General features: G+C 48.3%; 1 protein-coding gene across 5 annotated transcripts in view; it reads right to left on the minus strand.

Moving 5' to 3' along the window:
* UBR4 (ubiquitin protein ligase E3 component n-recognin 4) overlaps positions 1-23188 on the minus strand; it is a 129802-nt gene that overhangs the window by 16400 nt on the left and 90214 nt on the right. For all 5 annotated transcript variants that reach the window (XM_082612626.1, XM_082612624.1, XM_082612627.1 and 2 more), the window contains 19 exons: positions 21636-21726; positions 21212-21296; positions 20905-21032; positions 17392-17521; positions 17111-17268; positions 16259-16368; positions 15412-15553; positions 14644-14725; positions 14133-14306; positions 11988-12109; positions 10820-11017; positions 10072-10152; positions 7967-8054; positions 7314-7441; positions 6324-6431; positions 5671-5790; positions 4806-4996; positions 4185-4358; positions 3721-3820 (listed from right to left, as the gene is read on the minus strand). In XM_082612626.1, the coding sequence (XP_082468752.1) occupies positions 3721-3820; positions 4185-4358; positions 4806-4996; positions 5671-5790; positions 6324-6431; positions 7314-7441; positions 7967-8054; positions 10072-10152; positions 10820-11017; positions 11988-12109; positions 14133-14306; positions 14644-14725; positions 15412-15553; positions 16259-16368; positions 17111-17268; positions 17392-17521; positions 20905-21032; positions 21212-21296; positions 21636-21726 (2410 nt within the window). The remainder of the gene's footprint in view (positions 1-3720; positions 3821-4184; positions 4359-4805; positions 4997-5670; positions 5791-6323; positions 6432-7313; positions 7442-7966; positions 8055-10071; positions 10153-10819; positions 11018-11987; positions 12110-14132; positions 14307-14643; positions 14726-15411; positions 15554-16258; positions 16369-17110; positions 17269-17391; positions 17522-20904; positions 21033-21211; positions 21297-21635; positions 21727-23188) is intronic.

Genomic DNA, 23188 nt, shown 5'->3' on the forward strand with positions numbered 1-23188 from the left:
CTCAGCACAGTGAAAGTGAGAGGGGCTCAGGTAAGAGTCCCTGGAGAAGCAGCACCTGATGAGGCCTCAGTGGTGAACTCAGCAACCACACCAAGCAAAGAAGGCCCTTGATGTTCACGGGGGCTGTGCTAAGTTCTTCATCCGCGTCCACCAAACCCAGGAGCACAGCAGTTTTCTCAACCTAGGAATTCCAGACGTACAACCACACGTGGGAGTGGGGATAAGAAAAAACTTAGAAAGAAATAGATGTAAACAAAAACCTCCTGTGCTTAAAAATGCTGGCAGCTGCTACACGACAGCACCACACTATCCACAGGGGTGGGAGAACATCACAACACTGAAGGCAGGGGAAATCTGCAAAAGCTCTCCAGGGGAGCTCACTGTGACATCCACACCACCCCATCACTGGTGAGCTGATGCCAGTTACCACACAGTTGACAATAAATCGAAAACAACAAAGCCAACTTGCAGTGTGAAAGCTCAGCACTCAACTCAGGTCACTCACTAGCTCACAGATCTGTTTTCACAGCAGGTATGCGTCCACTTCATACCTCAGCGAAATGACAGGCTAGCTCTTGTCCCACACTCCTCAACTCTGAAATCGCGGTTCAACTGCCTACTGAATATTCCACGGGTCCCCTAGACTTAACATTCGGGCTGTGTACTGTGTGCACGTGTGTGCACACACATGCGTGTGAAGCTCCTCCCCTCCCGAGGCTTACACTCTAGTTAGGAGGACAGACCACACACTAATAATCTAACCTCACAGACTCTCCTCCCCCAACTCACTCCCAAACCTCCTAGTCCCCCGTCTCTTTCAATGGCATCACCACTCCCGTCACTCAGTCCAGATACGGAACGGAGTTCTTGATTCACCCAGCTTCTTCACTGCCCACGTGCGATCAATCTCCAAATCCCATTTATTCCACCTCCCAGATCTCTGTCGAATCCATTCACTGTCCACCTCACTAACTGGAGTTCAGCCGCCATGGCCTCTCACCTAGATCACAATAAAAGCCTGCCAACTGTTCTTCCCACCTCCCTTGTCACCTCCATCCAATTCACCCTCTAGGGTACGGCCAGGCGCACTACCCTCAGGAGACAATCCACACCCTTCTCCGCGGGGCATGTGACGTGGACCCACGCTTACATCTCCAGTGCCGGCTCTTGCCATGTCTCACCTCCAATGCAACTGCTTTCAATTCCTGGAATGCTTTAAGCTCTCTCACCTCTGAGCCTCTGCGGGCACCCTATTCTCCTCTTAGAAATCCCCTTCCCTTTGACCCCTTCCACACTGCATTTACCCCCTGCTCTGTTATCACTATGTCCTCGGCTCCATCTTCCACCAGACAGTAAGCTCCCAGAGGGAGCTGTGACTGTCTCATCTGCCAACGTTGCCTCAACCTAGTGCAGCACAGGTACACGACAGGCACTACACAAATACGTGCTAAAAGAGAAGTGAATGGTCAGAAGTATGAATGCCAAGTATCTAACTAGATGAAGCCTTGTTTTTAAAAAAGAATTCAATTTAGTAACTAAGAATAAGCTTGGAATCCACTGACCTGAGTTCTCAGGTCAATGTGTTGCCACTGGCCAAATGACAACTCTGTCCCTTGACTTACCCACATTCAACATAAAGATGTTACAAGGATAGGGGTAAAAAAAAGTGAAAACTCTTACGTAGGAAGAATTACCCATAAGATGTAGTAATTATAACTATTTCCACTGAACTGAACAAAAGTTGAGTACTATAGTTATTTGAGTGAGATATATGGAAGAACCTTTACTGTAGCCAATTAACCACATTTTTGGAATGAGTTATCAGAACAGATCACTAAATGAGAACGTGGAACTATACTCAAGATAGACAGCTCTAAACAACAACCAAAAAATGCAGCCCTGAGGACTCTCAAAACTCAACACTGAAAAAACAAACAATACTACTAGAAAATGGGCAAAAAATATGGACATACATTTCACTGAAGCAGACAGACAGATGAAAGACATGAAAAGATATGCAGTGAGTGTCATTATCCATTAGAGAAAACAAATTAAAACCACGAGACATCACTCTACGTCTATCAGCATGGCTGAAGCACCACCAAATGCTGGCAAGGATGCAGATAAAGCGGACCACTCACAGCCTGCCAATGGGAATGTAAAGTGGTGCAGCCACTCTAGAAAACAGTTTGGCAGTTTCTTGTAAAACAAAATAATGCAACTACTACACAAGCCAGTAACTGCAGTCTTGGGCATTTACCCCAAAGAAATGGAAACTTATTCACACAAAAACCTGCACGTGAACATTCACAGCTGCTTTATTCATAGCAGCCTCAAAATGGCGACAACCCAGACGCCCTTTAGTGGGTGATGGTTAAACGGGTCACGGTGCACCCCCACCGTGGACACTACTCAGCAGTAAGAAGGAACAAACGACTAATATATACAACGACCAGGACAAACCACCAAAATATTATGCCGAGTGAACAAAGCCAATCCCCAAGGTTACATGCTTTATGATTCCATTTAGTATACAACATTCTTGACAGGACAAAATTACAGAGATGGAGAAGATCAGTGGTTGCCAGGGCAGGTGGATGTGGCTATAAAAGGATAGGGACTTCCCTGGTGGCACAGTGGTTAAGGATCCGCCTGCCAACGCAGGGGACACGGGTTCGAGCCCTGGTCTGGGAAGATCCCCCATGCTGCGGAGCAAGTAAGCCCGTGCACCACAACTACTGAGCCTGCGCTCTACAGGCCGCGAGCCACAACTACTGAGCCCACGCACCACAACTACTGAAGCCTGCACACCTAGAGCCCGTGGTCCGCAACAAGAGAAGCCACCACAGTGAGAAGCCCGCGCGCCGCAACTAAGAGTAGCCCCCGCTCGCCGCAACTAGAGAAAGCCCCGCGCAGCAACAAAGACCCAACGCAGCCTAAATAAATAAATAAGTAGATAGATAGATAGATAGACAGATAGATAGGACAAGAGGAGGGATCCCTGCAGTAAGGAAAAGGTCCCGAATCTTGACTGCATGGATGTCAATATCCTGGCTGTGATAAATTTCCTATAGTTTTGCAAGGCGTTCCCATTGAGAGAAACTAAGTAATGGGTACGCACGATGTCTCTGTATTATTTCTTAACAACTGCGTGTAAATTTACAATAATCTCAAAATAAGAAGTTTAATTAAAAAAAACAAATCCAGACTGGCCACCCGTCTGGGCCAATGAGGGTTTGTGAGAGTAACAGATAGCTCAGCCCAGTGACTATCAGGAAGGAGCAACATGGCGGACAGGGTTGGGCCTCCCTGAGAACCAAGTTTTTGGCTGCCTGGGGCAGAGCAGAAAATGGTAGTGATGGCATTACAAATGTCCCAGGGACTACAGCCAGAAATCGAAACTCTTTTTACCCTCTGGCCAGCCACACCCTCACAACCGCTGCTCAGCTAAGCCGTGAGATAAAGAAGCCCCACATAAGAATGAGTTGAATGAGGAAATCACAAATGTAACTTAATCCTGTCTGCACTCAGAGAGATGAACCAGATGACTTCTGAGAGTCCTTCTAATCTGGGAGTCTTATACATTAGGGCAACTCCCATCTAAAGGCTAATCAGGTGGTTACCTTCACTCAGTCGCGGCAGATGAGGAGAGGGGGTGTGGTTCCCTCACATGACGTGTCCTGCTCCAGAATAAGGCCCATGTGCATGCTGGTTACTCACCTGGGTGGCAGGGTGCTGGATGGCCAGCCCCCGAAGAAGTCTCAAGATAAACGGCAGGGCTGGGCGAGATAAAAACTTTTTCCAGATGTCAGCATCCAAACTGCAAAGCAGAGGGAGGCTTATGAGCAGGCCAGAGAAGCAAAGGCCACCTAGAAACCGGCTGTTGATTCTGGCTTGTTGAGATGTGACCCTACAAGCGTGCCATAAAGAATCACAAAGGACCACCCAACTCAGCTGAGAAATCAGATAGAAGTGAAACCAGATAGAAGTTTCTGTCTCCTTGAAACAGAAACCAACTAACTGCCATCCTTTCCCACAGCCCCAAGGGCTGCATGGTCACCTTGATAGTTTCCAGAAGGGGAGGGAGACCCCAAGGAAGGTAGAGGGATGCCAAGATGATGAAGGAGAAAAGGAACCAGAAAGAGGGGAAGGAGAGCAGCCCCTCTGACAGAGGTGCCCCTTACTTCTTGGCACTGGGAATGTGCTTCTTCATGTAGTCCAGTGCATTCTGGGTGATTCCCTTCTGGAGGATCAGATCCTTCAGCTGATGCCCGTTGCTGTTGTTCTTGATGCCAGCTGCGATCTTACAGAAGCAGTCCAGGAAGACTTTATCGTCACCACTGTGATCTTCGTCATACCTAGGAGGAAGGAGCAAAGACCCTGGGAGTGTGAAAGGAGGAACAAAAGCGGACCACGTCCTTTTCTTGGTTGACAATCTTCAATGGCCTATAGGATCAAGTCTAAACTCCTGAGCATAACATAAAGACCCTTCTCATCTGGCTCCTGCCACGCCCCCCTAACTCCCAACCCCCTCTTGCATTTTCATGCTTTTGCACACGTGACTCCCTCCAGCTTGTCATATCCCCTTCCCATGTCACCAACCACTTCTTCTCTGCCTCACCAGGTGCTACTTTAACACAATGTATTTTACTTTTTGCCTCCCCAGTTAGACCAAGCCCCTTAAAGGCCAGACTAACACACAAAAATCTAATAGAAACTCAGGTGATTCTTCCTTAGTCTCACAGAACTAGTTCAGGGTTTTCACAGGGACTCCCGTTTAACTGTCTGAAATCTAAGCAACATACTTATCAAAGCTGCAGTACGGTTTGAACCGCTCCACCAAGGTCTGCATTTTCTCCACCTCCCCGAAGGACAGGTATGGGATGATGCGAAGCAGGCCCTGGAGCACGCTGGGGTTGGAGCGAACAAAGGTGCTGTTGATCTGGTCCAAGAGCATCACGAGTTGATCTTTGTCACCCGTCAGGAGGAGGTTGCCCTGCAGTAAGAGAGAGGACGGGAGGCCCACTAATAAGGTCGGGACTTTGGCTGCAGCCAACATCTGGCCCTTAAAGCTCATCCATTTCCATCAGAGCCATCAGAAGTAGCCCTAGAAGAACAGCATCTCAGCACTTCCTGGGGAATAATCAGCAGTGTGAGTTCTACCTCACAAATTCGTTTCTAACTTTCTGCAGTGGCTCTGTTAATAGTCTCAGGTGGTCAAAATATACCAACACAATCTTCCCCTCCCCTGAGAGAATGCAGGCTGCCTGGTATTCATTTGGTCGTATCTTTAGCCAAACCATCAGCACCAACAAGAACAGAGGAACACGTGGGTGTGCTAAGCGGAGAGAAACTGAACTGGAAGCTGCAGACCTGAGTTCTAGGCCCCCAACTGTACAGTAACCGACTATATGATATCGAACGGCTCACTCATCTCTCTGGGCTTGGAGCTTCCTCAACTGTGAATTGAGGGGCTGGACTAAGGCCCTTGTCTATCAACTGAAACAGCCAGCTTTGTTTCCTCTGAATCCAGATTTCAGGCTTTAACATAATGATGTCACCGTGAACTGGGCAGGTTCAGTCATTCTTGGTTGACACAGCTAGACACAAACAAGCCAGTGGCTGGCCATGAGACGATGTCTGCGGGTGGACAGGCCGGGCTCCACTCACCTTGTCCTCGCTCAGGGGCTCAGCGTTGGACTCATCCAGAATGATCTCCATAATGCTAAGCACCTGCTCGGCCACGGCAGCACCACCACTGTCCTTGCTTTCTTGCTCAGCTACCAGGGCCTGCAGGAGGAGGAGGCCCAGTCAGTCTAGGGACAGACCATAACCACTCACTGCTCACGGGCCCTGCTCCTCGAGGACGTCCTTCGTGGCCTTACATTCCGGAAATCCTGTGCGTGTGTGTGTGTATGTGCATGTGTACATGCATGGAGAGACAGGCAGTGTGTGGGTTTCTGAGGACAGTGAAAACGACGTTTCGGTTTCTTTCTGGTTGCCCTGAGGTGAACGGCACTACCTTCGCACTGGGGTGCAGTCTGGACTGGTGTGGGGACTAACTTCCTCTTGCTTCTCATCTGAATTCAGGAAAGAAACAAGGAAGCTCTCGGGTGCCAGGGCAGCAGCACGGGGTGAGCCAGCAGGAGGATAAGGAACAGCCTGAATACTTCGAGCCTCTGTGCCCATCAGTTAGACAGATGAAGGGCTTGAAAAGGCCACAAATCCATTTCACTTGAGCCCAGAAGTGACACGTCTTTCCCCCACCCAGGACTTCCCCCACCGAGGCTCATTCTTTGTCTTTTGCAGCCCACACTCTTTACCAGGTTGAGAGTCCCCAGCATGACATTCAAAGTGTTCATTTCCAGCTTGACCAGCTGTTGCCGGTTGACTTTCACCTTCACGCAGTAACTGAATAATTTCAGCAGCACCTGACAAGAAAAGCCAGTCAAAACCCATGAGATCATCTGAGAGTGAAGACATGGGGACAAGCAGGAAAGAAATGTCCAAGAGGGGTCGTGTACAATCAGCACGTACTCCCCCTGAAATACAGAGGACAGCGAAGTTTCCTTAAGGAGACATGATACGGTGGCTGGGCTCTCCTGTCAGGCTTGCATCTCAACAGCAATGTTCTCCAGCAGTAGCTCCCGTGGGCTGGGTATATATATCTCTGCCGTCTCTAAAACTATGGCAAGGACACTAATTCTTCGTGGAATAGGTGATGCCCTGTTGTCTTGGGGGAAATGCCAGTACTAACTCAGACTCTGAACTAATAACAGTAAACAGAAAGATCCCAAAGCTCATGGCCCGTGGGAGCTCAGAACCATGTAGCTCATTGAAAACATGGGTACAATATGTATGTTCTCATGTTCCCTGAAGGTGAAAACAACAGTGTAATATGTATGGTGCCTTTAGAATCCTCTGCTCTTCCCTAATGAGATACGTGGATGAACAACCAAACAAAATCCTACAAAAAATTAAAGAGTTACTTACAAAATCCATTTTAAAAAGCAGTAGTAATAATAATTGACACAGGTGCAGCTTTTTGGGGAAAGACAATTAGACACTAGTTCCACAGGTGACTAAAGAAATATAGCAGAAGGCTTGCTATCACGCTGGTTTTTCAGGAGGACTCAGCAGGGAAGAGGGGAGTGGGGGAGGGAGCCTAAAGTGTAGAGAGGGCCAAGGAGGCTGTCAGGTCCTTCACTGGCTTCCACTGGTCCACGGCACCATGCTGCCCCCTAGGGTTAAATGGCAGGGGTCACAAGCTTCTGTCCACGGGGGCCTCTCCCACTTCGCTGCCTCCAACTCACTGTTAGAAGGTGTCGTCCCTGCTTGAAGTCTTTGATCCCTGCCAGTCTGTTAAGCATGCATTCCAGGCCCTCACACTGGGCCATCACACCAGCCATCTTATACACTTCTTCTTCATCTTCTTCTTCGTCTGGAAGAAAAGGGAAGCCAAGCAAAAATGGAGGTGAAAACAGGAATAAAGCACAGCCCTCTTCCAGGCCGGTGGCTACTTCCCTTTTCCATATCTCCACTAAAGAACGTAGCCAATAAAAGGGGTCAGTATTGGATATCAAACTTCACTGTCTCACTCTTAGTAACTCTTTTTAAAGTTTCAAGTCACTTAAAATTGTTTACTCAAATATGTGAAAATACACGCATTTACAACCACTAGCGGAAAAAAACAAAAACAAAAACCCTAAATAAGGGGCCCTGAGCACTCATTTGTTGCTCGCTGCACTTCCCCCAGCACCCCCCACCATGGCCCCAGCGGCATCTGAACGGGGCCACTGATAACCGCGTTTTTCCTCAGCCAGAGGAGTAACCCCCCCTCAATTCTGAACAGAATTAAGAGAGAGCATTTGCCCAGACTGCCCCCAAGTCCCAGGACGTGAACTGCTGCTCAGCGCTCCCAGTCCTCAAACCAAACATGCAGCGGTGTCTGTGGGAAGGGCCGTACCCGTGGTGGAGTCCAGGGACTCGATAAACTCCTCGGTGGCGTCGCCCAGCAGCCCCCGCATCCGGTAAACAATCCTCATGGGCTCTCCCTGAGCAGACAGAGTTGGAGAAATGTGCTTGTGAACAGGCCCAGAAAATGCAAAGGACTCGACACCTGGTCTTGCTTAATGCTTCGGCGGTGTGGACAACTTCTATTTCTCTGCAGGGTCTTAACCACAAAATCTAGAATCCAGATGCACTACAACTGACTTAGAGGAAAGAAAGCTCATTTTATTTAAGGTCTACTACAAGCCAGGAATTGTGTGAAGCATTTTACAGACACTACCTCACTTAATTTCATTAAAACTATGTAATAACTATAACAGCTAGTATTTATTGTTTTTACTCTGCGCTAAGCCCTATGCTAATTAGGCACTTTATATTACCCTTTTATACAAGGTTACACAGCTTGTTCAAAGTTATCCAGCTATAAGCCCAGTTCTGTTTCCAAGCCTGTGCCTCCTTCAGGAGTACAAAGTCTCTCTAATCAATAGGGACCACTACTCAGGGGATCAGGACGAGGGAAGTCAATTAGATCAAAGGGCTGCGATTCAAGTCTCAGGAATCAAAAGCAAGAAAACAGAATACACCAATCTTTGCCTAGGGAGATCCTGAGGTCTTCATATAACCCCACAGCAAGGAGAGGATTCATCCAAATTTCCTCAAGCTAAACCTACAACCTGAGAGAATGACTAGAAATAAGTCTTGTAAATTAGACGATTCCAGCAACTTTCCTAAACTGGATCATGAGACTTCACTCTCCACCAGGTACCAGCTTAGGCACTCTAGTGCACGTCGTATTATCCTAATTTTGGAGGTGAGAAACGGAGGCTTGAAGTCACATTCGAGCAAATTAAGTGGGAGAGCAGGTACCATACTAATTCAAGCTGCCTGCCTCTAAGCCATGCTCAGCTTCAGGAGACGAAACCCTGGAGGGAGAGAACCTGTCAGGACAGGTCCCAGAGCATTTCCAGCTGTGGAAGCCCAGCAGGAACTAAGAGAGGGGACAGCCATAGACCATGGCTGAAGAGATGGGCTGCTTATCAGGGAAATGGGGGATAAAGTAAAAAGGGAAGCTGATGAAGGCCCGGATAAAAAGGTGCCACTGGGGCTTCCCTGGTGGCGCAGTGGTTGAGGGTCCGCCTGCCGATGCAGGGGACGCAGGTTCGTGCCCCGGTCTGGGGGGATCCCACATGCCGCGGAGTGGCTGGGCCTGTGAGCCGTGGCCACTGAGCCTGCGTGTCCGGAGCCTGTGCTCCGCGGCGGGAGAGGCCATGGCAGTGAGAGGCCCGCGTACCAGAAAAAAAAAAAAGGTTCCACAAACTCTGGACTTTGCCAGAAGAACCCCTTGGTGGATTAAGCGCATTAATGGGAGGGACAAATGATCCCAACTTCCTGCTCCTGGTTCAAAAGGGGAGGCTGACGACGTATATTCTTTGGGTTCCACACCACCATTTACAAGGGCGCCCAGAGAAGCTTGGTCTTAATTTTTTAGGTGCATCAGGGATTAAATATGTATGGTTGTTTTGATGCTAAAATGTCAGCGGGGGAAGTGGAATATCTGACTTTTATAAGTGGACAAATGGTACTGAGGTGGCCAAAAGGACCACAGTGTCATGCTTCCTTCATTTCCCTTTTCCACTCCTTCAGAACAACTGCCTTTTGAGTCTCAATTTCCCAACTAGTAAAATAAAAACTGTGCTCCTCGACACAGTACTGGAAAATGTTCTGAAAAGTGAGCAAGCCCATGAGAGTTGAGATTAATCTCAGTCAAGAGGTGTCCACTCTTGACAGCAAGCCCTCCCCATCACCGGGCTTCCTCAGACTTTGCCCGGGCCAGCTGCATGGCCAGGAAACGCTCACCCCTCCTGAAGCTCCTCTCCCCTCACCAGTAAGCTGCCTCACAAGGAGGACAAGGTGACTGGTTTTCTCCACACCAACACCGACAGGGGAAGTAAAGGTCCTTACATGCTGCTACCATCTGGGCAGGTAACGATGAACAACGGCTCTTCCCAGTACAAGCCTGCAAGTCAAACCACACCTCCAAGCAAGAAAACAAGCACATACCTCATTCGTGGTACACCAGACCTTCTTGTAAACCTCGGCCACAGGAAGGTCCAAACTAATGATTTTATTGTTCACTAGAAGCTGAACAGAAAAGAAAATGATGCTGTTATTTGGAAATAATTGTAAGGCAAGTAAGTTTCAAGGTCAAAGGGTGCTTTATGGCATAATGTCTGTGCATCAGGGACCTATCGACTCTCTCTCTCTAAAAAATGCACATGTGTGCGCAACACGCAGAATTTTGTGCACAAGTTCAGGGGTTACAAACAGCTTTAACCCAAACCAAGACTCCAGGTTAAAAAACTGCTGAGGACCTTCTCCTATCCTGAATCCATTTCAGCTCAGCACCAAAGAAGACAATTTTCTCTATTTCACCAACATGCTTTTCACCATGTATACGATAATGCCAGACCCTAGTGTTGTCTGCCAGACGGTACCAGATACAGGGCCAGAAATCTGCACAGGGGCTAAAGTGCCAGTATTTAGGGAGCTTAATTAACATGGAATCCCTGGGAAGCCTCTGCCACAACAACAAGAACAATAAAAGCCTGTGCCATGACAAGCAACAGTCACCAACCATTTGCTTACCACGTGCCAGGCAGTGGGCAGAGCCCTTTACAGGTAATTACCCTGAACATCAGGTGGGGTAGGTAGGTGGAGATCCTTAGCCCGCATTTACAGAGGCCCAGTGTTAATCGGTTCCTGAGGGAAAGAACCCCTAACCATGACAGTGGTGTCCTATGCTTGTTACCTCCATTCCACTATCATCCTCCAGGAGAGCCACCAAGTCACAGTCCTGGCAAATCTTGTTCTTTATATCCCTCATGAGTGGCCCAATGCCTGGCTCATTGCTGCTGTATGGGTTCCCAGGCATCCTGCCCTGTAAGAAGTCTTCTTGTTGGGGATCCTTCTCCAGGGTCACAAAGAACTCAGTGACTTCATTCTCCTCCTAAAGGACAGAGAGAAGGAAGCAGCAGAAGGGATGGCATAAATACACGTGCAGAGGGATGGCAGAGACCTTTTTGATTTAGACCATGCTACCTTGGCTCATGGACACTCTGAGGAAAACACACCAAACTCATCCAGCCCCTTACATATTTAAAGACATAAAGGATAAGAAGCTCAGAGGTGATTCAAAAAATCCAAATATAATTCAAATAGCCTTAAATATCAAGCACCTTCTCTGAAACTTAAGGGGAGATTAGAAGGGAAAGCCTAACAAAATAAGCAGATGAGGAGTGACCCATGAAAGCTGGATCACTGACATGAGGGGAGAGAGGGCTCTCCTCCTGCTCGTCTCATGCGATGCCAACCAACCTGGGGCCAGATGACTTTGTCCCTGGTGACCCTCCAGTCAAGGAAAGGGTCTTCTCTATATTATACAATATTCAGGCACGCCCAACCCCACTGATCTCTCATCATTAACTGACAATGCTGGTGTTCTGCATTCTTCCTCAATAACAGGAGGGGATCTTTGGATCATACCACGCTTCTATATAGTTCAGGCTACGGAAACAGATACACCGGCATCCAAGCGTGCACAAAACGTGGGCAGGGAAAGAAGGAAGAGGGTGAAAATTTCCTTACGCCCTAGCTCAGTGTTGCTTCTTTCACAGCATATTGGATTAATACAAGGATTTGGGCAATGGGAGGTTAGACCTAGCCCAAAAAGAAAGATTCATTTTGACTTTGAATCTAGGAAATGAGACCAAGGAAGGTCCTTAGATTTCCCACCATGTGGAACGGGAATATTATGAGGTTGCTTCTGTTTTACGTGCAGTGCTTCCTAAAACACTGCCTGAACAGGCCACCGCTGGTAAGATTACCCATGACTATAATGAATCACCAAGAGGCTTCATGGAGAAATGGCTCATGCTAACACCCCGAGAGCCACGGGAAGCACCACTGCTTATGCTTACAGGATAGATGATGCTGCAGAGCCTCTCAAAGATGAAGACAGGAGTCCGGTAGTCATCCAGATTGTAGCGCTTGGCTGTCTCAATGCACACGGCCATGAAAGCCTTGGTTTCCGATTCTGTACCTACCAGAAATCAGTGTGGCCAAGTCAGTTAGGAAAGAGCTTCACACACAGAAACTAAGACGAGACTTTAAATGAAGTTCCATCACTGACAGATTCTTTCTGCCTAGCAAGTCTTTAAATGTCCTATGTGGCAATATCAGTATTTCAACTGGAAGCCTGAAGCTGACTGATCCTTATACTCAGACCACATTCCATTTGAAAGCCTTAATACCCAAGTCAACACAGAGCATCACAGTTAGTTGTGTACACGTGCTTGCTCCCTCTGGGAATTATAACCTTGCATCCTCTTGCCCAAAATAGGTACCCAAAAATGTCAAATAATGATCCTAACTGCATTCCAGTCAAATCAAAAGGAAGTTATAGTTTTCAGTTTCATTCTAAAAGGTTAAGTAGGTTGCCCTCTATAAATGAAAGAGATAAACTTCAAGTCATATATGCAAGTGCTGTAATTACGCTCTTGAAAAGGGTCCAGTTGCCAAGGTCACAAACCAGCTCAGCAAGACAGCTGAAAATGGCCCCAGAAGGACCTCCATGTCTGGCAATACAGTAGACTGTGTCCCCCGACCTCCTTTCCACTCCTCCACTTAAAAACAATTTAAAATATTGAATAAAAAGGTATCAGTGAACTGCCACACTAGCAAAGAAAGCTACAGCCCCCAAATTAAGAAAAATTGGGAACCCACGGAGGTTAGCAAAGCACTGAGGCGAATTTTTGCCATGAGCTTTCATTTCCATAACCTGCCAGGATCTGAGAGCTGGATACAAAGCCCCAAATCTGCCAAGGTGGAGAATCTGGCAGGAACCACCCCGCTATACACAGACATGTAAATCTGGTACCCCAAAAGAGCTACATCCTTGGTATAAGGGTCAACTAAAAGTAACTCTCCCTTTTCCCCCAAGCAAATCAATGAAAGGAAATTGTCTTCCCTCAAAATGTGGCACCGAGTAGAGGGGGGAAAAATCTCCTCCAAGAACTCATAACAAGCTGTTCTTCACAGGGGTTTGTGGCTCAAACTATCTAGGAGGTCTGAAAAATCTAAGGTCAGAACTTTGTTGAAGGTGGCCCTGGGATGGCTGTACCCTGAGATGCCTCACAGAAGCGGTTACAAATCTTCTCTGGAAAAACCCACCTTTGACTCGGGCCCTGAAGAATTTCCACAGATAAACCCTCAAAACACGAGCTCAGTCAATAAAAATTACAAAATGCGAAAAGATTTAAGGCACCATAAGCAAGAGCCAGAAAAACAAACAACAGAATTAGACCAATACTTCAAATTTTAGAATCATCAGACACAGAAATAAGTTTGCTATGCTGAAATATTATAAAAGGAGTAGGAAATGTCAGTAAAAAACTAGAGACTATAAAATCTACACAGAACTGCAAGAATTCAATGGGTAGATTAAAAAGATAACAGAGTGAAGAAAAAATTAATGAACTGGATGACACTGTATGGGATGGAAGACGTTATCCAAAATCAGCATAAAGATACAACGAGATGGACACTATGAAAGAGAGAGGAAGACACAGGGATGACAGAGTGAGAGTGGAGCTCCACAAGGACAAGGAGAAAGAAGAGAGCAGAGGCAACTGAAGATATGATGGCCGAGAATCTTCCAGAACCAGTGAAAAACACCAACATGAGAACTTTTGACCTCTTCCCGCACTATGAGCTCAATATAAAAAGTCCAAACTGGGAACTCCCTGGCGGTCCAGTGGTTAGGACTCTGCGCTTCCACTGCGGGGGGCGCGGGTTCGATCCCTGGTCGGGGAACTAAGATCCCGCAAGCTACATGGCGCAGCCAGTATAAAATAAGTCCCAAATGACTGAGGCCAGCTCCGGAATTTTACAACCCCAAGAACCAATAGTCTCAAGAGAAATTTCTTCTCCTTCTTTCCTTGAATGTGAGACGTTTGCTGCCCCTGCTCTGGCTCTGAGGAAGTTGGGGAAATCAGACCAGTGTACCTAAGTGGAGCCAGAAGGGACATGGGAATCTCAGGCTGCAGGCTGCTGGGTGGTGCTACCTGTGGTCATGTCCTCCAGCATCTCCAGCAGCATGTCCTGGGTCTCGTCAATCAGCTTGGTCCTCTGCACCACCAGCTTCCGCAAGCACAGGTATCCATTCAGCACAGTACCCACCAAGCGACTTTTAAAGTGCCTTTTGATGGATTCCACCTCCACGAAGGAGGAAAGAAGGCCTGTGGGGACAGGAAAAAGTTGCTGCAAGAGTTCTGAATGAGAATTAAGCTAAGAAGGCTTAATTCATCCTCAAAAGATGACGAGCAACTCAAAAGCAGGGAAACACTATCTTTGCGCTTGGCATGGAGCATGCTCAATGATGTGAACTAGTCAATAGCCAACAGATGCTCAAAGAGGTAAAGCCATCCCTGAGGAGAAAAACGCAGACCTTAATAAAAGTGCAGTGCGGTCAACGTGAGAGAGAAGAGAGTCAACCACAGCATCCAAGGAACTAAGGGTCAGTCCCCAAACTATACCCAGGGTACCCTAAAGGAAGGGCTGGGAGGCTCTCTCTACCTGTGAGACTTTTGAGGGCGTAGCCCTGCTGCAGATCAGTGCTCAGGGTGGCCTCCTCCAGAGCCAATAAGCGGGCTATTTCCTAAACAGGACAATAAGCACAGTTAGTGTGACAGGACTGCCAACGACACCGGTCCGCCCCACCACTGGGCCAGGAACTGGCAGCGCCATCTTTTTATTCTAATGCTCTCTCAAGCTGAACCTTTGCAGAACTCCTTTCCAAGAAGCCAAGGACAGTTGCAATGACGTTAAGGGACTGCTTAAAAATGGAGAACAGTCAAAGTGACCCCAACAGACTGCACATCCTCACGATGAACACAATGAAGTCACAGAAGTATCACACGCAGATCTCGGAAATACTGCAGGTTCAGTTCCAGACCACTGCAATAAAGCGATTACTGCAATAAAGCGAGTCACACAGATTTGTTTTTTCCCATGAATATAAAACTCATGTCTACACTCGACTGTAATCTAGTAAGTGTGCAATAGCATTATGTCTAAAAAAACAATGTCTATACCTTAATTAAAAAATAATGTTGTTGGGAAAATGGCGCTGATAGTCTTACTTGATGCAGCGTTGCCACAAACCTTCAATTTATCAAAAACCCACAGTCACCTGCAGAGTGCAATAAGGCAAGGTATGGCTGCATTTTCAACAAATGTTTCTTCTTGGCATAAAAGAACACCACAAAGTTCACGCAGAGAAAGAGGACAATGAAAGCAGAGCTAGGGAAAGGGGCTCTGCTGGGCTGGGTGAGACGGAGGTACCTTGGTGATGAGGTTGCCCACGTAGGGCAGGACCCCTCGAGCTGCCAGGTAGACTTTCCAGTGAGCTGAAGTGATAAGCTTCTGGTAGAGCGCCAGGTACTCGGCGGCACACTCGCCGGCTACACTCAACTCGTCCAGGTAACTGCCGTGGAGAGACAGGCACTGAGAGAGAACCCAAACAGCTGCAACAGTCCTAACAGCTCCCCTTTGCTTCCTCCATCTTTCATGCCTCTGCTGTCCTTCACTCCCTCTTCCATGGAAGGAAGGCGGTGGGGCGAGAAAACCCCACACTCCCCACTCGGGAACTCCCCACCCTTGGGGAAAGCTCAAGAGCACACAACAGGTAATGCAGTGCAACAAACTGTACACATTTGGAACAATAAAGCACCAAAAGATGAGTGGCAGTTATCGGGGCAGCATGAGTCTGGTTGTGATTGAGTCACTCACAAGGTAAGTTTACCAGAGTTTAGTGGCCAGTAATGTGGGCTTTGGAATGGGACTGCCTGGATGCAAATCCTGCCTTCCAGTAGGCAAGTTAATTAACCACTTTAAGCCCAGCTAAGGATTAACTGAGACAGTGCATGCCAAGCATTTACAAGCTCACAAGATCTCAAACAACACCAGCTGCTGAAATTCTGCTGCTCTGTTACCGCCACCACCACGGCTACTACCCCTACAGTTCAGCTGTTTAGAACCTCTTTGTGTCTGTGACCTGCCACAAGGAATGAGACAGTTACAGAGCACAGGTGCGCCTCCAGTCACCCTGATCTATGGATCCCCCCTGGGAAAGCGGGAAGGGCTCGCGATGAAGTCCAACCACCCTGCCCATCCCACTCTCAAATGGTACCTGGTGAGGAGGTCGAGGACCTGCTGCTTGCGGCTGGGGATGGTGGCCAGAGCTTCTACGATGGTACAGGCCGCCTGCCGTGCAGCCTGCGTCGCGGGAGTAAAGAGCACCTGCGGGGTATGGACAGAAGCCCTGGCTCAACTAACAGCCTCTCATCGGGCCCTGCAGGGCACAGTCAACAGCCACCCATCCAGAGGCAGTCCTCTGGGTACCTCTCTAGGAAAGGTTAAAGGTAAAAATCACCAGCTAACACAAGATCAGACTGCTGCAGGCTGGTAAAGAGGCTGCCTAAGAGCCACCTTCTTCATGGAGATTTTCTCCATCAACTACTTTGGAGAACGTACTCAAGATGACTGAAGTACGAAAAAAGACAAGCAGGTATTCTCCTTAGCAAAGCCATCTATAATTGTATTTTGGGGACGGCTACACGGTGAACACTTAACATTTAATGTAAACCAGTTGCTTATGTTATGAACCAATGGACAAATGAATTCTCTAAAATATAAGTACTTTAATCTTGAAGAACATTAGCTGGAAAGAGGAAGAGGACAGCAGAAGATAGGAAAGGCGGAAGGAGAAAGGGGAGTACAGGCACTGAGGCTCGGGCCCGTTCAGTGGTCAGGGAGGAGACCAGAGACCACGAGCTTGATGAGAAGGTGGAAAGAGCTCTGTTTCGGCCAGTCCACCACGCTGGCGGCGGCCACCGAGAACCTCTACCTATGTGAAAGGAAGCAAGAATAACAAAGAGAAAGAAGAGAAAGCAGAGCAGACAAGTGGGGCGGAGCAGAAACACCCTGCTCGGGATCTGAGGCCAGCGCAGCAGGGCGAGGGGCCCAGGGGATGCTCACTCACTTGCCGCAGCCAGTTGTTGTGGCCCAGCTTGAGATCCAAGGGGGAGGTCCTCTTCCCCCGACGACTCAGGAACTGCTTCCACCGCCACACGTACTTCTCAGTCAAATAGAGATGGCGGAGCTCTGATTTGCTGGGGGACTTCCCGTTGCCATCGATCCCTGGCAGGCAAAGGGATGCAGGGAGAGGTAAAGAGAAGACAGGGACAGAAAGCGGGGGATTGTGGAGCTGTTGGGATGGGGTGGGAATGACCGATTTCTCAAGTCTTGAAGAGACAGACACACCTCTGATAGGAAGACACTTCTTCCAGGCTTCATAGGATGCCTTGGGGTCTCTCTTGAGCCAGAGCTGAGCCTGGGCATGGATCTCATTGCAGTATGGCTTAACTGTGGTAAGGGCCTCGACAGGAACATCCTGCAGGAGGAAAGCGGACAAGGTGAGAGAGCTTGAGGGCACATCTGAGCCACAGCTGCAATACAATAGCACTGGCACCCCAAGGGGACATATGCAAAGGCAAGAATGTTGAAGGATCAACATTCATATCTTTTATGCCCCCTATGTGTTCCTTTAAAGCATTTTGATCCAATTTAGCAGTGGCAACTCCATGCTGAGCTTAGGGTCGCTGACTTTGACTATGCAGGATAAAGTGTAACTGGCTTCCTGCAGACAGTCTTATAGCCACATATACTAATTCCTATCCCAAGGCTGATTTGTAGTTTCCCAAACATAAATCTTCAAGGGGTCACTAAGCAGCCTCCAGAATTTAAAGAGCCATAACTAATCCCAAGGAGCCTACACAGCAGAGCCCCAGGACTCTGGGTTCTCAAACTTTTCCGCCTCAGGACCCCATTGCTCTTAAAAATTACTGACTCCAAAGAGTTCTTGTGTGTGTAGCTCTCTCCATCAATATGTACCTATTGAAAATTAAGGTTCAGCAATTCTTGAAATATTTATTAATTCATTTAAAAGTAAGAATAAATCCATTACCTGGCAACCTAAATAACATTTTTTATATTTTCCAAAACAAAAATAATCTAGAGAAAGGAGTTGCACTGCTTTATATTTTTGAAACTGTTTAAAGACTGCCTTAATAAGACAGCTGGATTCTTTTTTTTTTTTTTTTTTTGCGGTACGCGGGCCTCTCACTGCCGCGACCTCTCCCGTTGCGGAGCACAGGCTCCGGACGCGCAGGCCCAGCGGCCATGGCTCACGGGCCCAGCCGCTCCGCGGCATGTGGGATCCTCCCGGACCGGGGCACGAACCCGCGACCCCTGCATCGGCAGGCGGACTCTCAACCACTGCGCCACCAGGGAAGCCCCAGCTGGATTCTTATACCTGCTTCTGAGTTCAAATTGTTGTGATATGTTGTTTCAGCTGAAGTACTCACACAGATATTTAGTTGGAAAAAAGAATATTTTAATAGGTTTTTCAATTACTTGTGGATTTTTTCTTTGATACTAAACCAAAATTTAACAAATTACAGGTTCTTAAAGACTGGCTAGAATGTGGAATCTGAAACCAATCAATAAATGTTTCGTATTCCATTCCACTAAAATTCATTGTTTACTCTCACAAGATTCGGTAACATGTACTGGTCATTTGGAAAATACTAGTTCACCGAGTTACGTCAATTCCTCTTTAAGTGACAAGCTCACTTTATTCACTTTTTAAGAAAATGTCTACCAAACACCCGATTCTGAACAACCACAATTTGCTCATCAGCCCTCCTTTCAAGCACAAACGGGGTTCCATGAAAAAAGCAGCTGGTTCAGCTTGCAACGCAGTCACACAAGCGCTTTTCCCCAGGACAACCACTGCGCTGCAGTGCACCAGGGCACTGTCTCTGGGCCTCGCACATAGTCTTGCTGAATATTAAAAAGATTAGCTGGGCTTCCCTGGTGGTGTAGTGGTTAAGAATCCGCCTGCCAATGCAGGGAACACGGGTTCGAGCCCTGGTCCGGGAAGATCCCACATGCCGCGGAACAACAAAGCCCGGGCGCCACAACTACTGAGCCTGTGCTCTAGAGCCCGCGAGCCACAACTACCGAAGCCCACGTGACTAGAGCCCGTGCTCCGCAACAAGAGAAGCCACCGCATTGAGAAGCCCGCACACCGCAACGAAGAGTAGCCCTCGCTCGCCGCAACTAGAGAAAGCCTGCACGCAGCAACGAAGACCCAACGCAGCCATAAATAAATAAATTAAATAAATAAAATTTTAAAAATCATTTAAAAAAAAAAAAGATTAACACCCAGGAGTCAAGATTTACTAAAATTAACCGGCGATGCTTCATCAAGGACACTCTAGAAGGAAAGTACATGGCAGGGAAGAGCACGGCTCTGAGTGGAGCTGGGCCCACAGCCTCTTCGTGCTAAGGCTCCAGAGGCCTCACCATCACTGACTTGGCACCATCAGCACAAATGCCACGAAACAGTGAAGAGGGCAAATCATGTCTTAGGGTAATTATGAAAGCAATGTTGACCTCGCAGATTCCCTGGGAGTCTTGGGAACACCCAGGGATCTATGAGCCAAACTTTGAGAACTGCTGCTCTCTCTGGGCTAAAACTAAGCAAAATGTGAGGCTTCAGTGCTCAGAGAGTAAGAACCCTGTGGAAATCTTTTACCTCACACTGTGGGAAAAATGAGTTACGTGGGGATGAGGTTCCTCTTTTTAATCAAGAACCAATTTTTATTTGCTGAGACTTAGCTCTGAGGCAAAGTAAACCTTCATCAAAGGGAAGGAAGGGGGGTTCTTTTCTGAGGACTGTCCGGGCAGACCAGGGAAGGGAAACAGAGTAAACTGTTCATTGCCCAGCTTCCTCCCTACTGCTTACCACTCGGAATCCTACAATGAAGACTTCGGTTCCCACCAAGGGATTCCATCAGGATGGAGCAGGAAGGAGAATGGCCCAAGGACTACAAAGAGGGATAGGAGGCACTGACGGCCTCAGGCACGGCCGAGGGAAAGAATTACGGCCCGACTGGTGTTAAGCAAGTTCATCTGTGGCTAGGCCATTTTAGGATTAAAAACTTGGCTTTATTCATTCACTTAACAATGATTTGCTGAGTGGCTATTATAATGCTAGACACCACGCTATGCACTGGACATAAAAACATCTTAGTAAGACAATCCCTGGATCCGAGGAGCTCATAGCCAGCCTAGCTGAGAACTGGTTAACTGAAGGAGCAGCTAACAAAATGAGGGCGGGCATTCCAGGCAGAGGAGACACCATACGGCCACAAATAACATTTATTAAGGATTAACATGGGCCAGACACTGCTCTGAGCACTTGATCTGCATTAAGTCATTTATTCTTCCCAACACTTCAGGTGGAAAGTGTATTCCCATTTTACAGATGGGGTAACCAAGCAACCTAAGTTAAGTAACGTGCCCAAGTCACAGTGCTAGTGAATGGAAGAGCTGGGATTTGAAATCAAGAGGTCTGCCTCAGAGCCCAGGACTTCCACCACTGCGCAAAACTGCATGTACAAAGGCACAGGGGTAGGAAAGAACGCTGTGTCCTCTGGGAGCTGCGAGTCATCTGACGGGACCGGAGAAAGAGGCAGTCCTCCACGCTAACCACTTTGTTCTACGCGTTTGTGTTTCTGTGTTTGCTTTTCTCTTGAGTTCCCTCTGAGAAACCTTCCTTCTCAAAAACCCCAACCCAGCTCTGCTGAACTGCCGCAAAGGAAGCACTGGTGCCGCCCAGGGAGAGCGAGTTCACGTGAGCAGAGGCCTTTAGAGGCAGGGCAGGTGCTGGCCGGGGCCTGCGCCCCGCCCTCCCTCTTGGCCCCGTACCTTGTTCTTCTTGCTGGTGGGAGCAGGTGGTTTAATCAGCTTCTGCAAGATCCGCAGGCACATGAGGGTAATGTTCTCAACAACCACGGGAGTCTTAATGTTCACGGCCATGAGGAAAAGGCTGAGTGCTGGGCAGAGGAAGGAAAGGCAGAGTCACACGTGATCACAGAACACATCACGCCTGCCGTGGCAAGGCTGCCCAAGCACAGCTTCCCCTGCCCTCTCCCGCCCTGCGCCTAGGACTGCATCCTGAAGCCTCCTCTCCTTTCTCTAGCAAGCTGCTAACCAGACGTCCCCACAAACTCACCACAGCGTAAGCGGAGCTCCCAGCAGCTGTCCTCCTTCGAAATAGAGTCTGTCAGCAACAGCATTTCATACTGAAGGCTACTTGCCTAGAAGGCCAACAGGAAGAGACATGAGTAGAGGAGGGTCTGCAGGGTCAATCCCAGGACTAGGGCTCACATCCATGCTCAGATCCAGGGACTCAGCATTAGAACGTCTGGTCACAGGTGGACCATCAGAGAGACAGTGGAGAGATGGAGACCCTCCACAGGGCCAACCACTCATTTCTCTTCTCTCTGAGGTTGACTCTGACCTGGGAAAATCTTTGTGGGACATGAGCTCTGCAAATGTGCCGCTCCCTCCCTCCCTCTCGTCTCTGCAAACGAGACCGGCGGGGAGGAAGCCGAGGGAATGAAGGCAGAGAGTGAGGGGACAGCCAGCCTGCTCACCAGATCAGGATTGGCCCAGTGGCCCTTCAAGGCTGTGGAGACTTTGCCAATAATCAGGTCGTTCATTTGCTGGGTGGCCTCTGGATTGTCCCTAGGGAGGCAGAGAAAGGAGTCCTGTTATTCACCATTGGCTGTGTCCCTCCTTTGCACTTGAAGGAGCCCAGAGAAAAGGAAATCAATGTCTAGGGCTACCCAGCCTTCCCAGGGACAAGAAGACACACTAGCCCCACAAAACCCTGCTGTGTAATAAAAAGGGCATGCCCCAGCCGCCTTTCCTGGGAGGAGACGCTGACCGAGAATAGAGCAGCACTGACGTACGGGGGATTTTCTCCCCAGCCCACATCCCAGGCTGCACGGTCCCCAGACACTGCCTGGTGTGTCAGCCTCCAGAATCTAGGTGTCCACTCTCAGCCTTGGCCACAGCTCTTTCCTCATCTTCGCCAACTACCCTCACTTCATTTCCCACAAGGCATCCGCATTTCCCATCTATGTCCCTTTGTAATAATGTATATTTTAATAATAAAAAAAACCCCACGAATTGTGTCACATCCCTTTCTTGCTTCCCAACATGTCTTGAATAAAATCCAAGTCCTTATAATGGCCTACAAGACCCTACAGGATCAGGGCCCTGGCGATCTCTCACTAAATCCCCTCCCCTTTGTTCCCCCACTGGTATCCTCCACTCCATGCACAAGGGCTCCTCGTGGCCCCCGCCCCTCACACCCCGGGCACACCCCTGCCTCTCCTCCTGACACTTGCTATTTCCTCTGTGCGCAGCCCGCGCCTTCAGTATCTGCATGACTTGCCCCCTCGCCTCACACAGGGCTCTGCTCGGAGTATCACCCCTCGGAGGTCGTCCTTGACCACTTTATCCTCCGCAGCAACCCCACCCGCAACCAGGGCTGCCATCACAGCTGTACCGCTCTTCACATCTAATCTCCGGACACTGCACTGTGTAATTACCTGTTTACTGCCCTTCTCCCCTCTAGAAGGTAAGCTACATGAGTGCGGGGACTTTGTTTCATCTACCACTGTATCCTCAGTGTTTAGAACGGTGCCTAGCATTCAGCAGATGCTCAATAAATAAATATCTGTTAGATGAGTGAATAAATAATACAGCAAGTAATACTTACCAACCAGCTAACATGTTCCAGAACTTATGCAACATACTCAGTAAATAATCCAAATCCAGCTGTGGGTACTGCATGGGCACAGACTAAGTACTCCACAAATATGAGTTATTACTTGCATGAGTTATGTTAGTCTATCCTCACCACAAGCCTTTAAGATATTTGCCACTATCAGTATTTCTCAGATAAGGAAACCTTACGCTCAGAGAAGTTAATAAATGTGTCCAAGGCACATAGTACAAAATATCCGATACTGGGTCTTTCTGATCCAGATCCAAGCTCTTAATCCCTAGGCTCCACTGCTCCAACTGTCTTCTTCTGTGTGAGTCTTGAGTCCAAGTGCCCCGCTGCACCCTTCTCCTCCCTCACCAAAACTCAGAAACTGCTTCCTCAGGAAACCCCACTGGTACCAACCAAGTACAC

Source organism: Mesoplodon mirus (genome assembly GCF_964341445.2).
Source record: "Mesoplodon mirus genome assembly, chromosome: 3".
Taxonomy (NCBI): Eukaryota; Metazoa; Chordata; class Mammalia; order Artiodactyla; family Ziphiidae; genus Mesoplodon; species Mesoplodon mirus.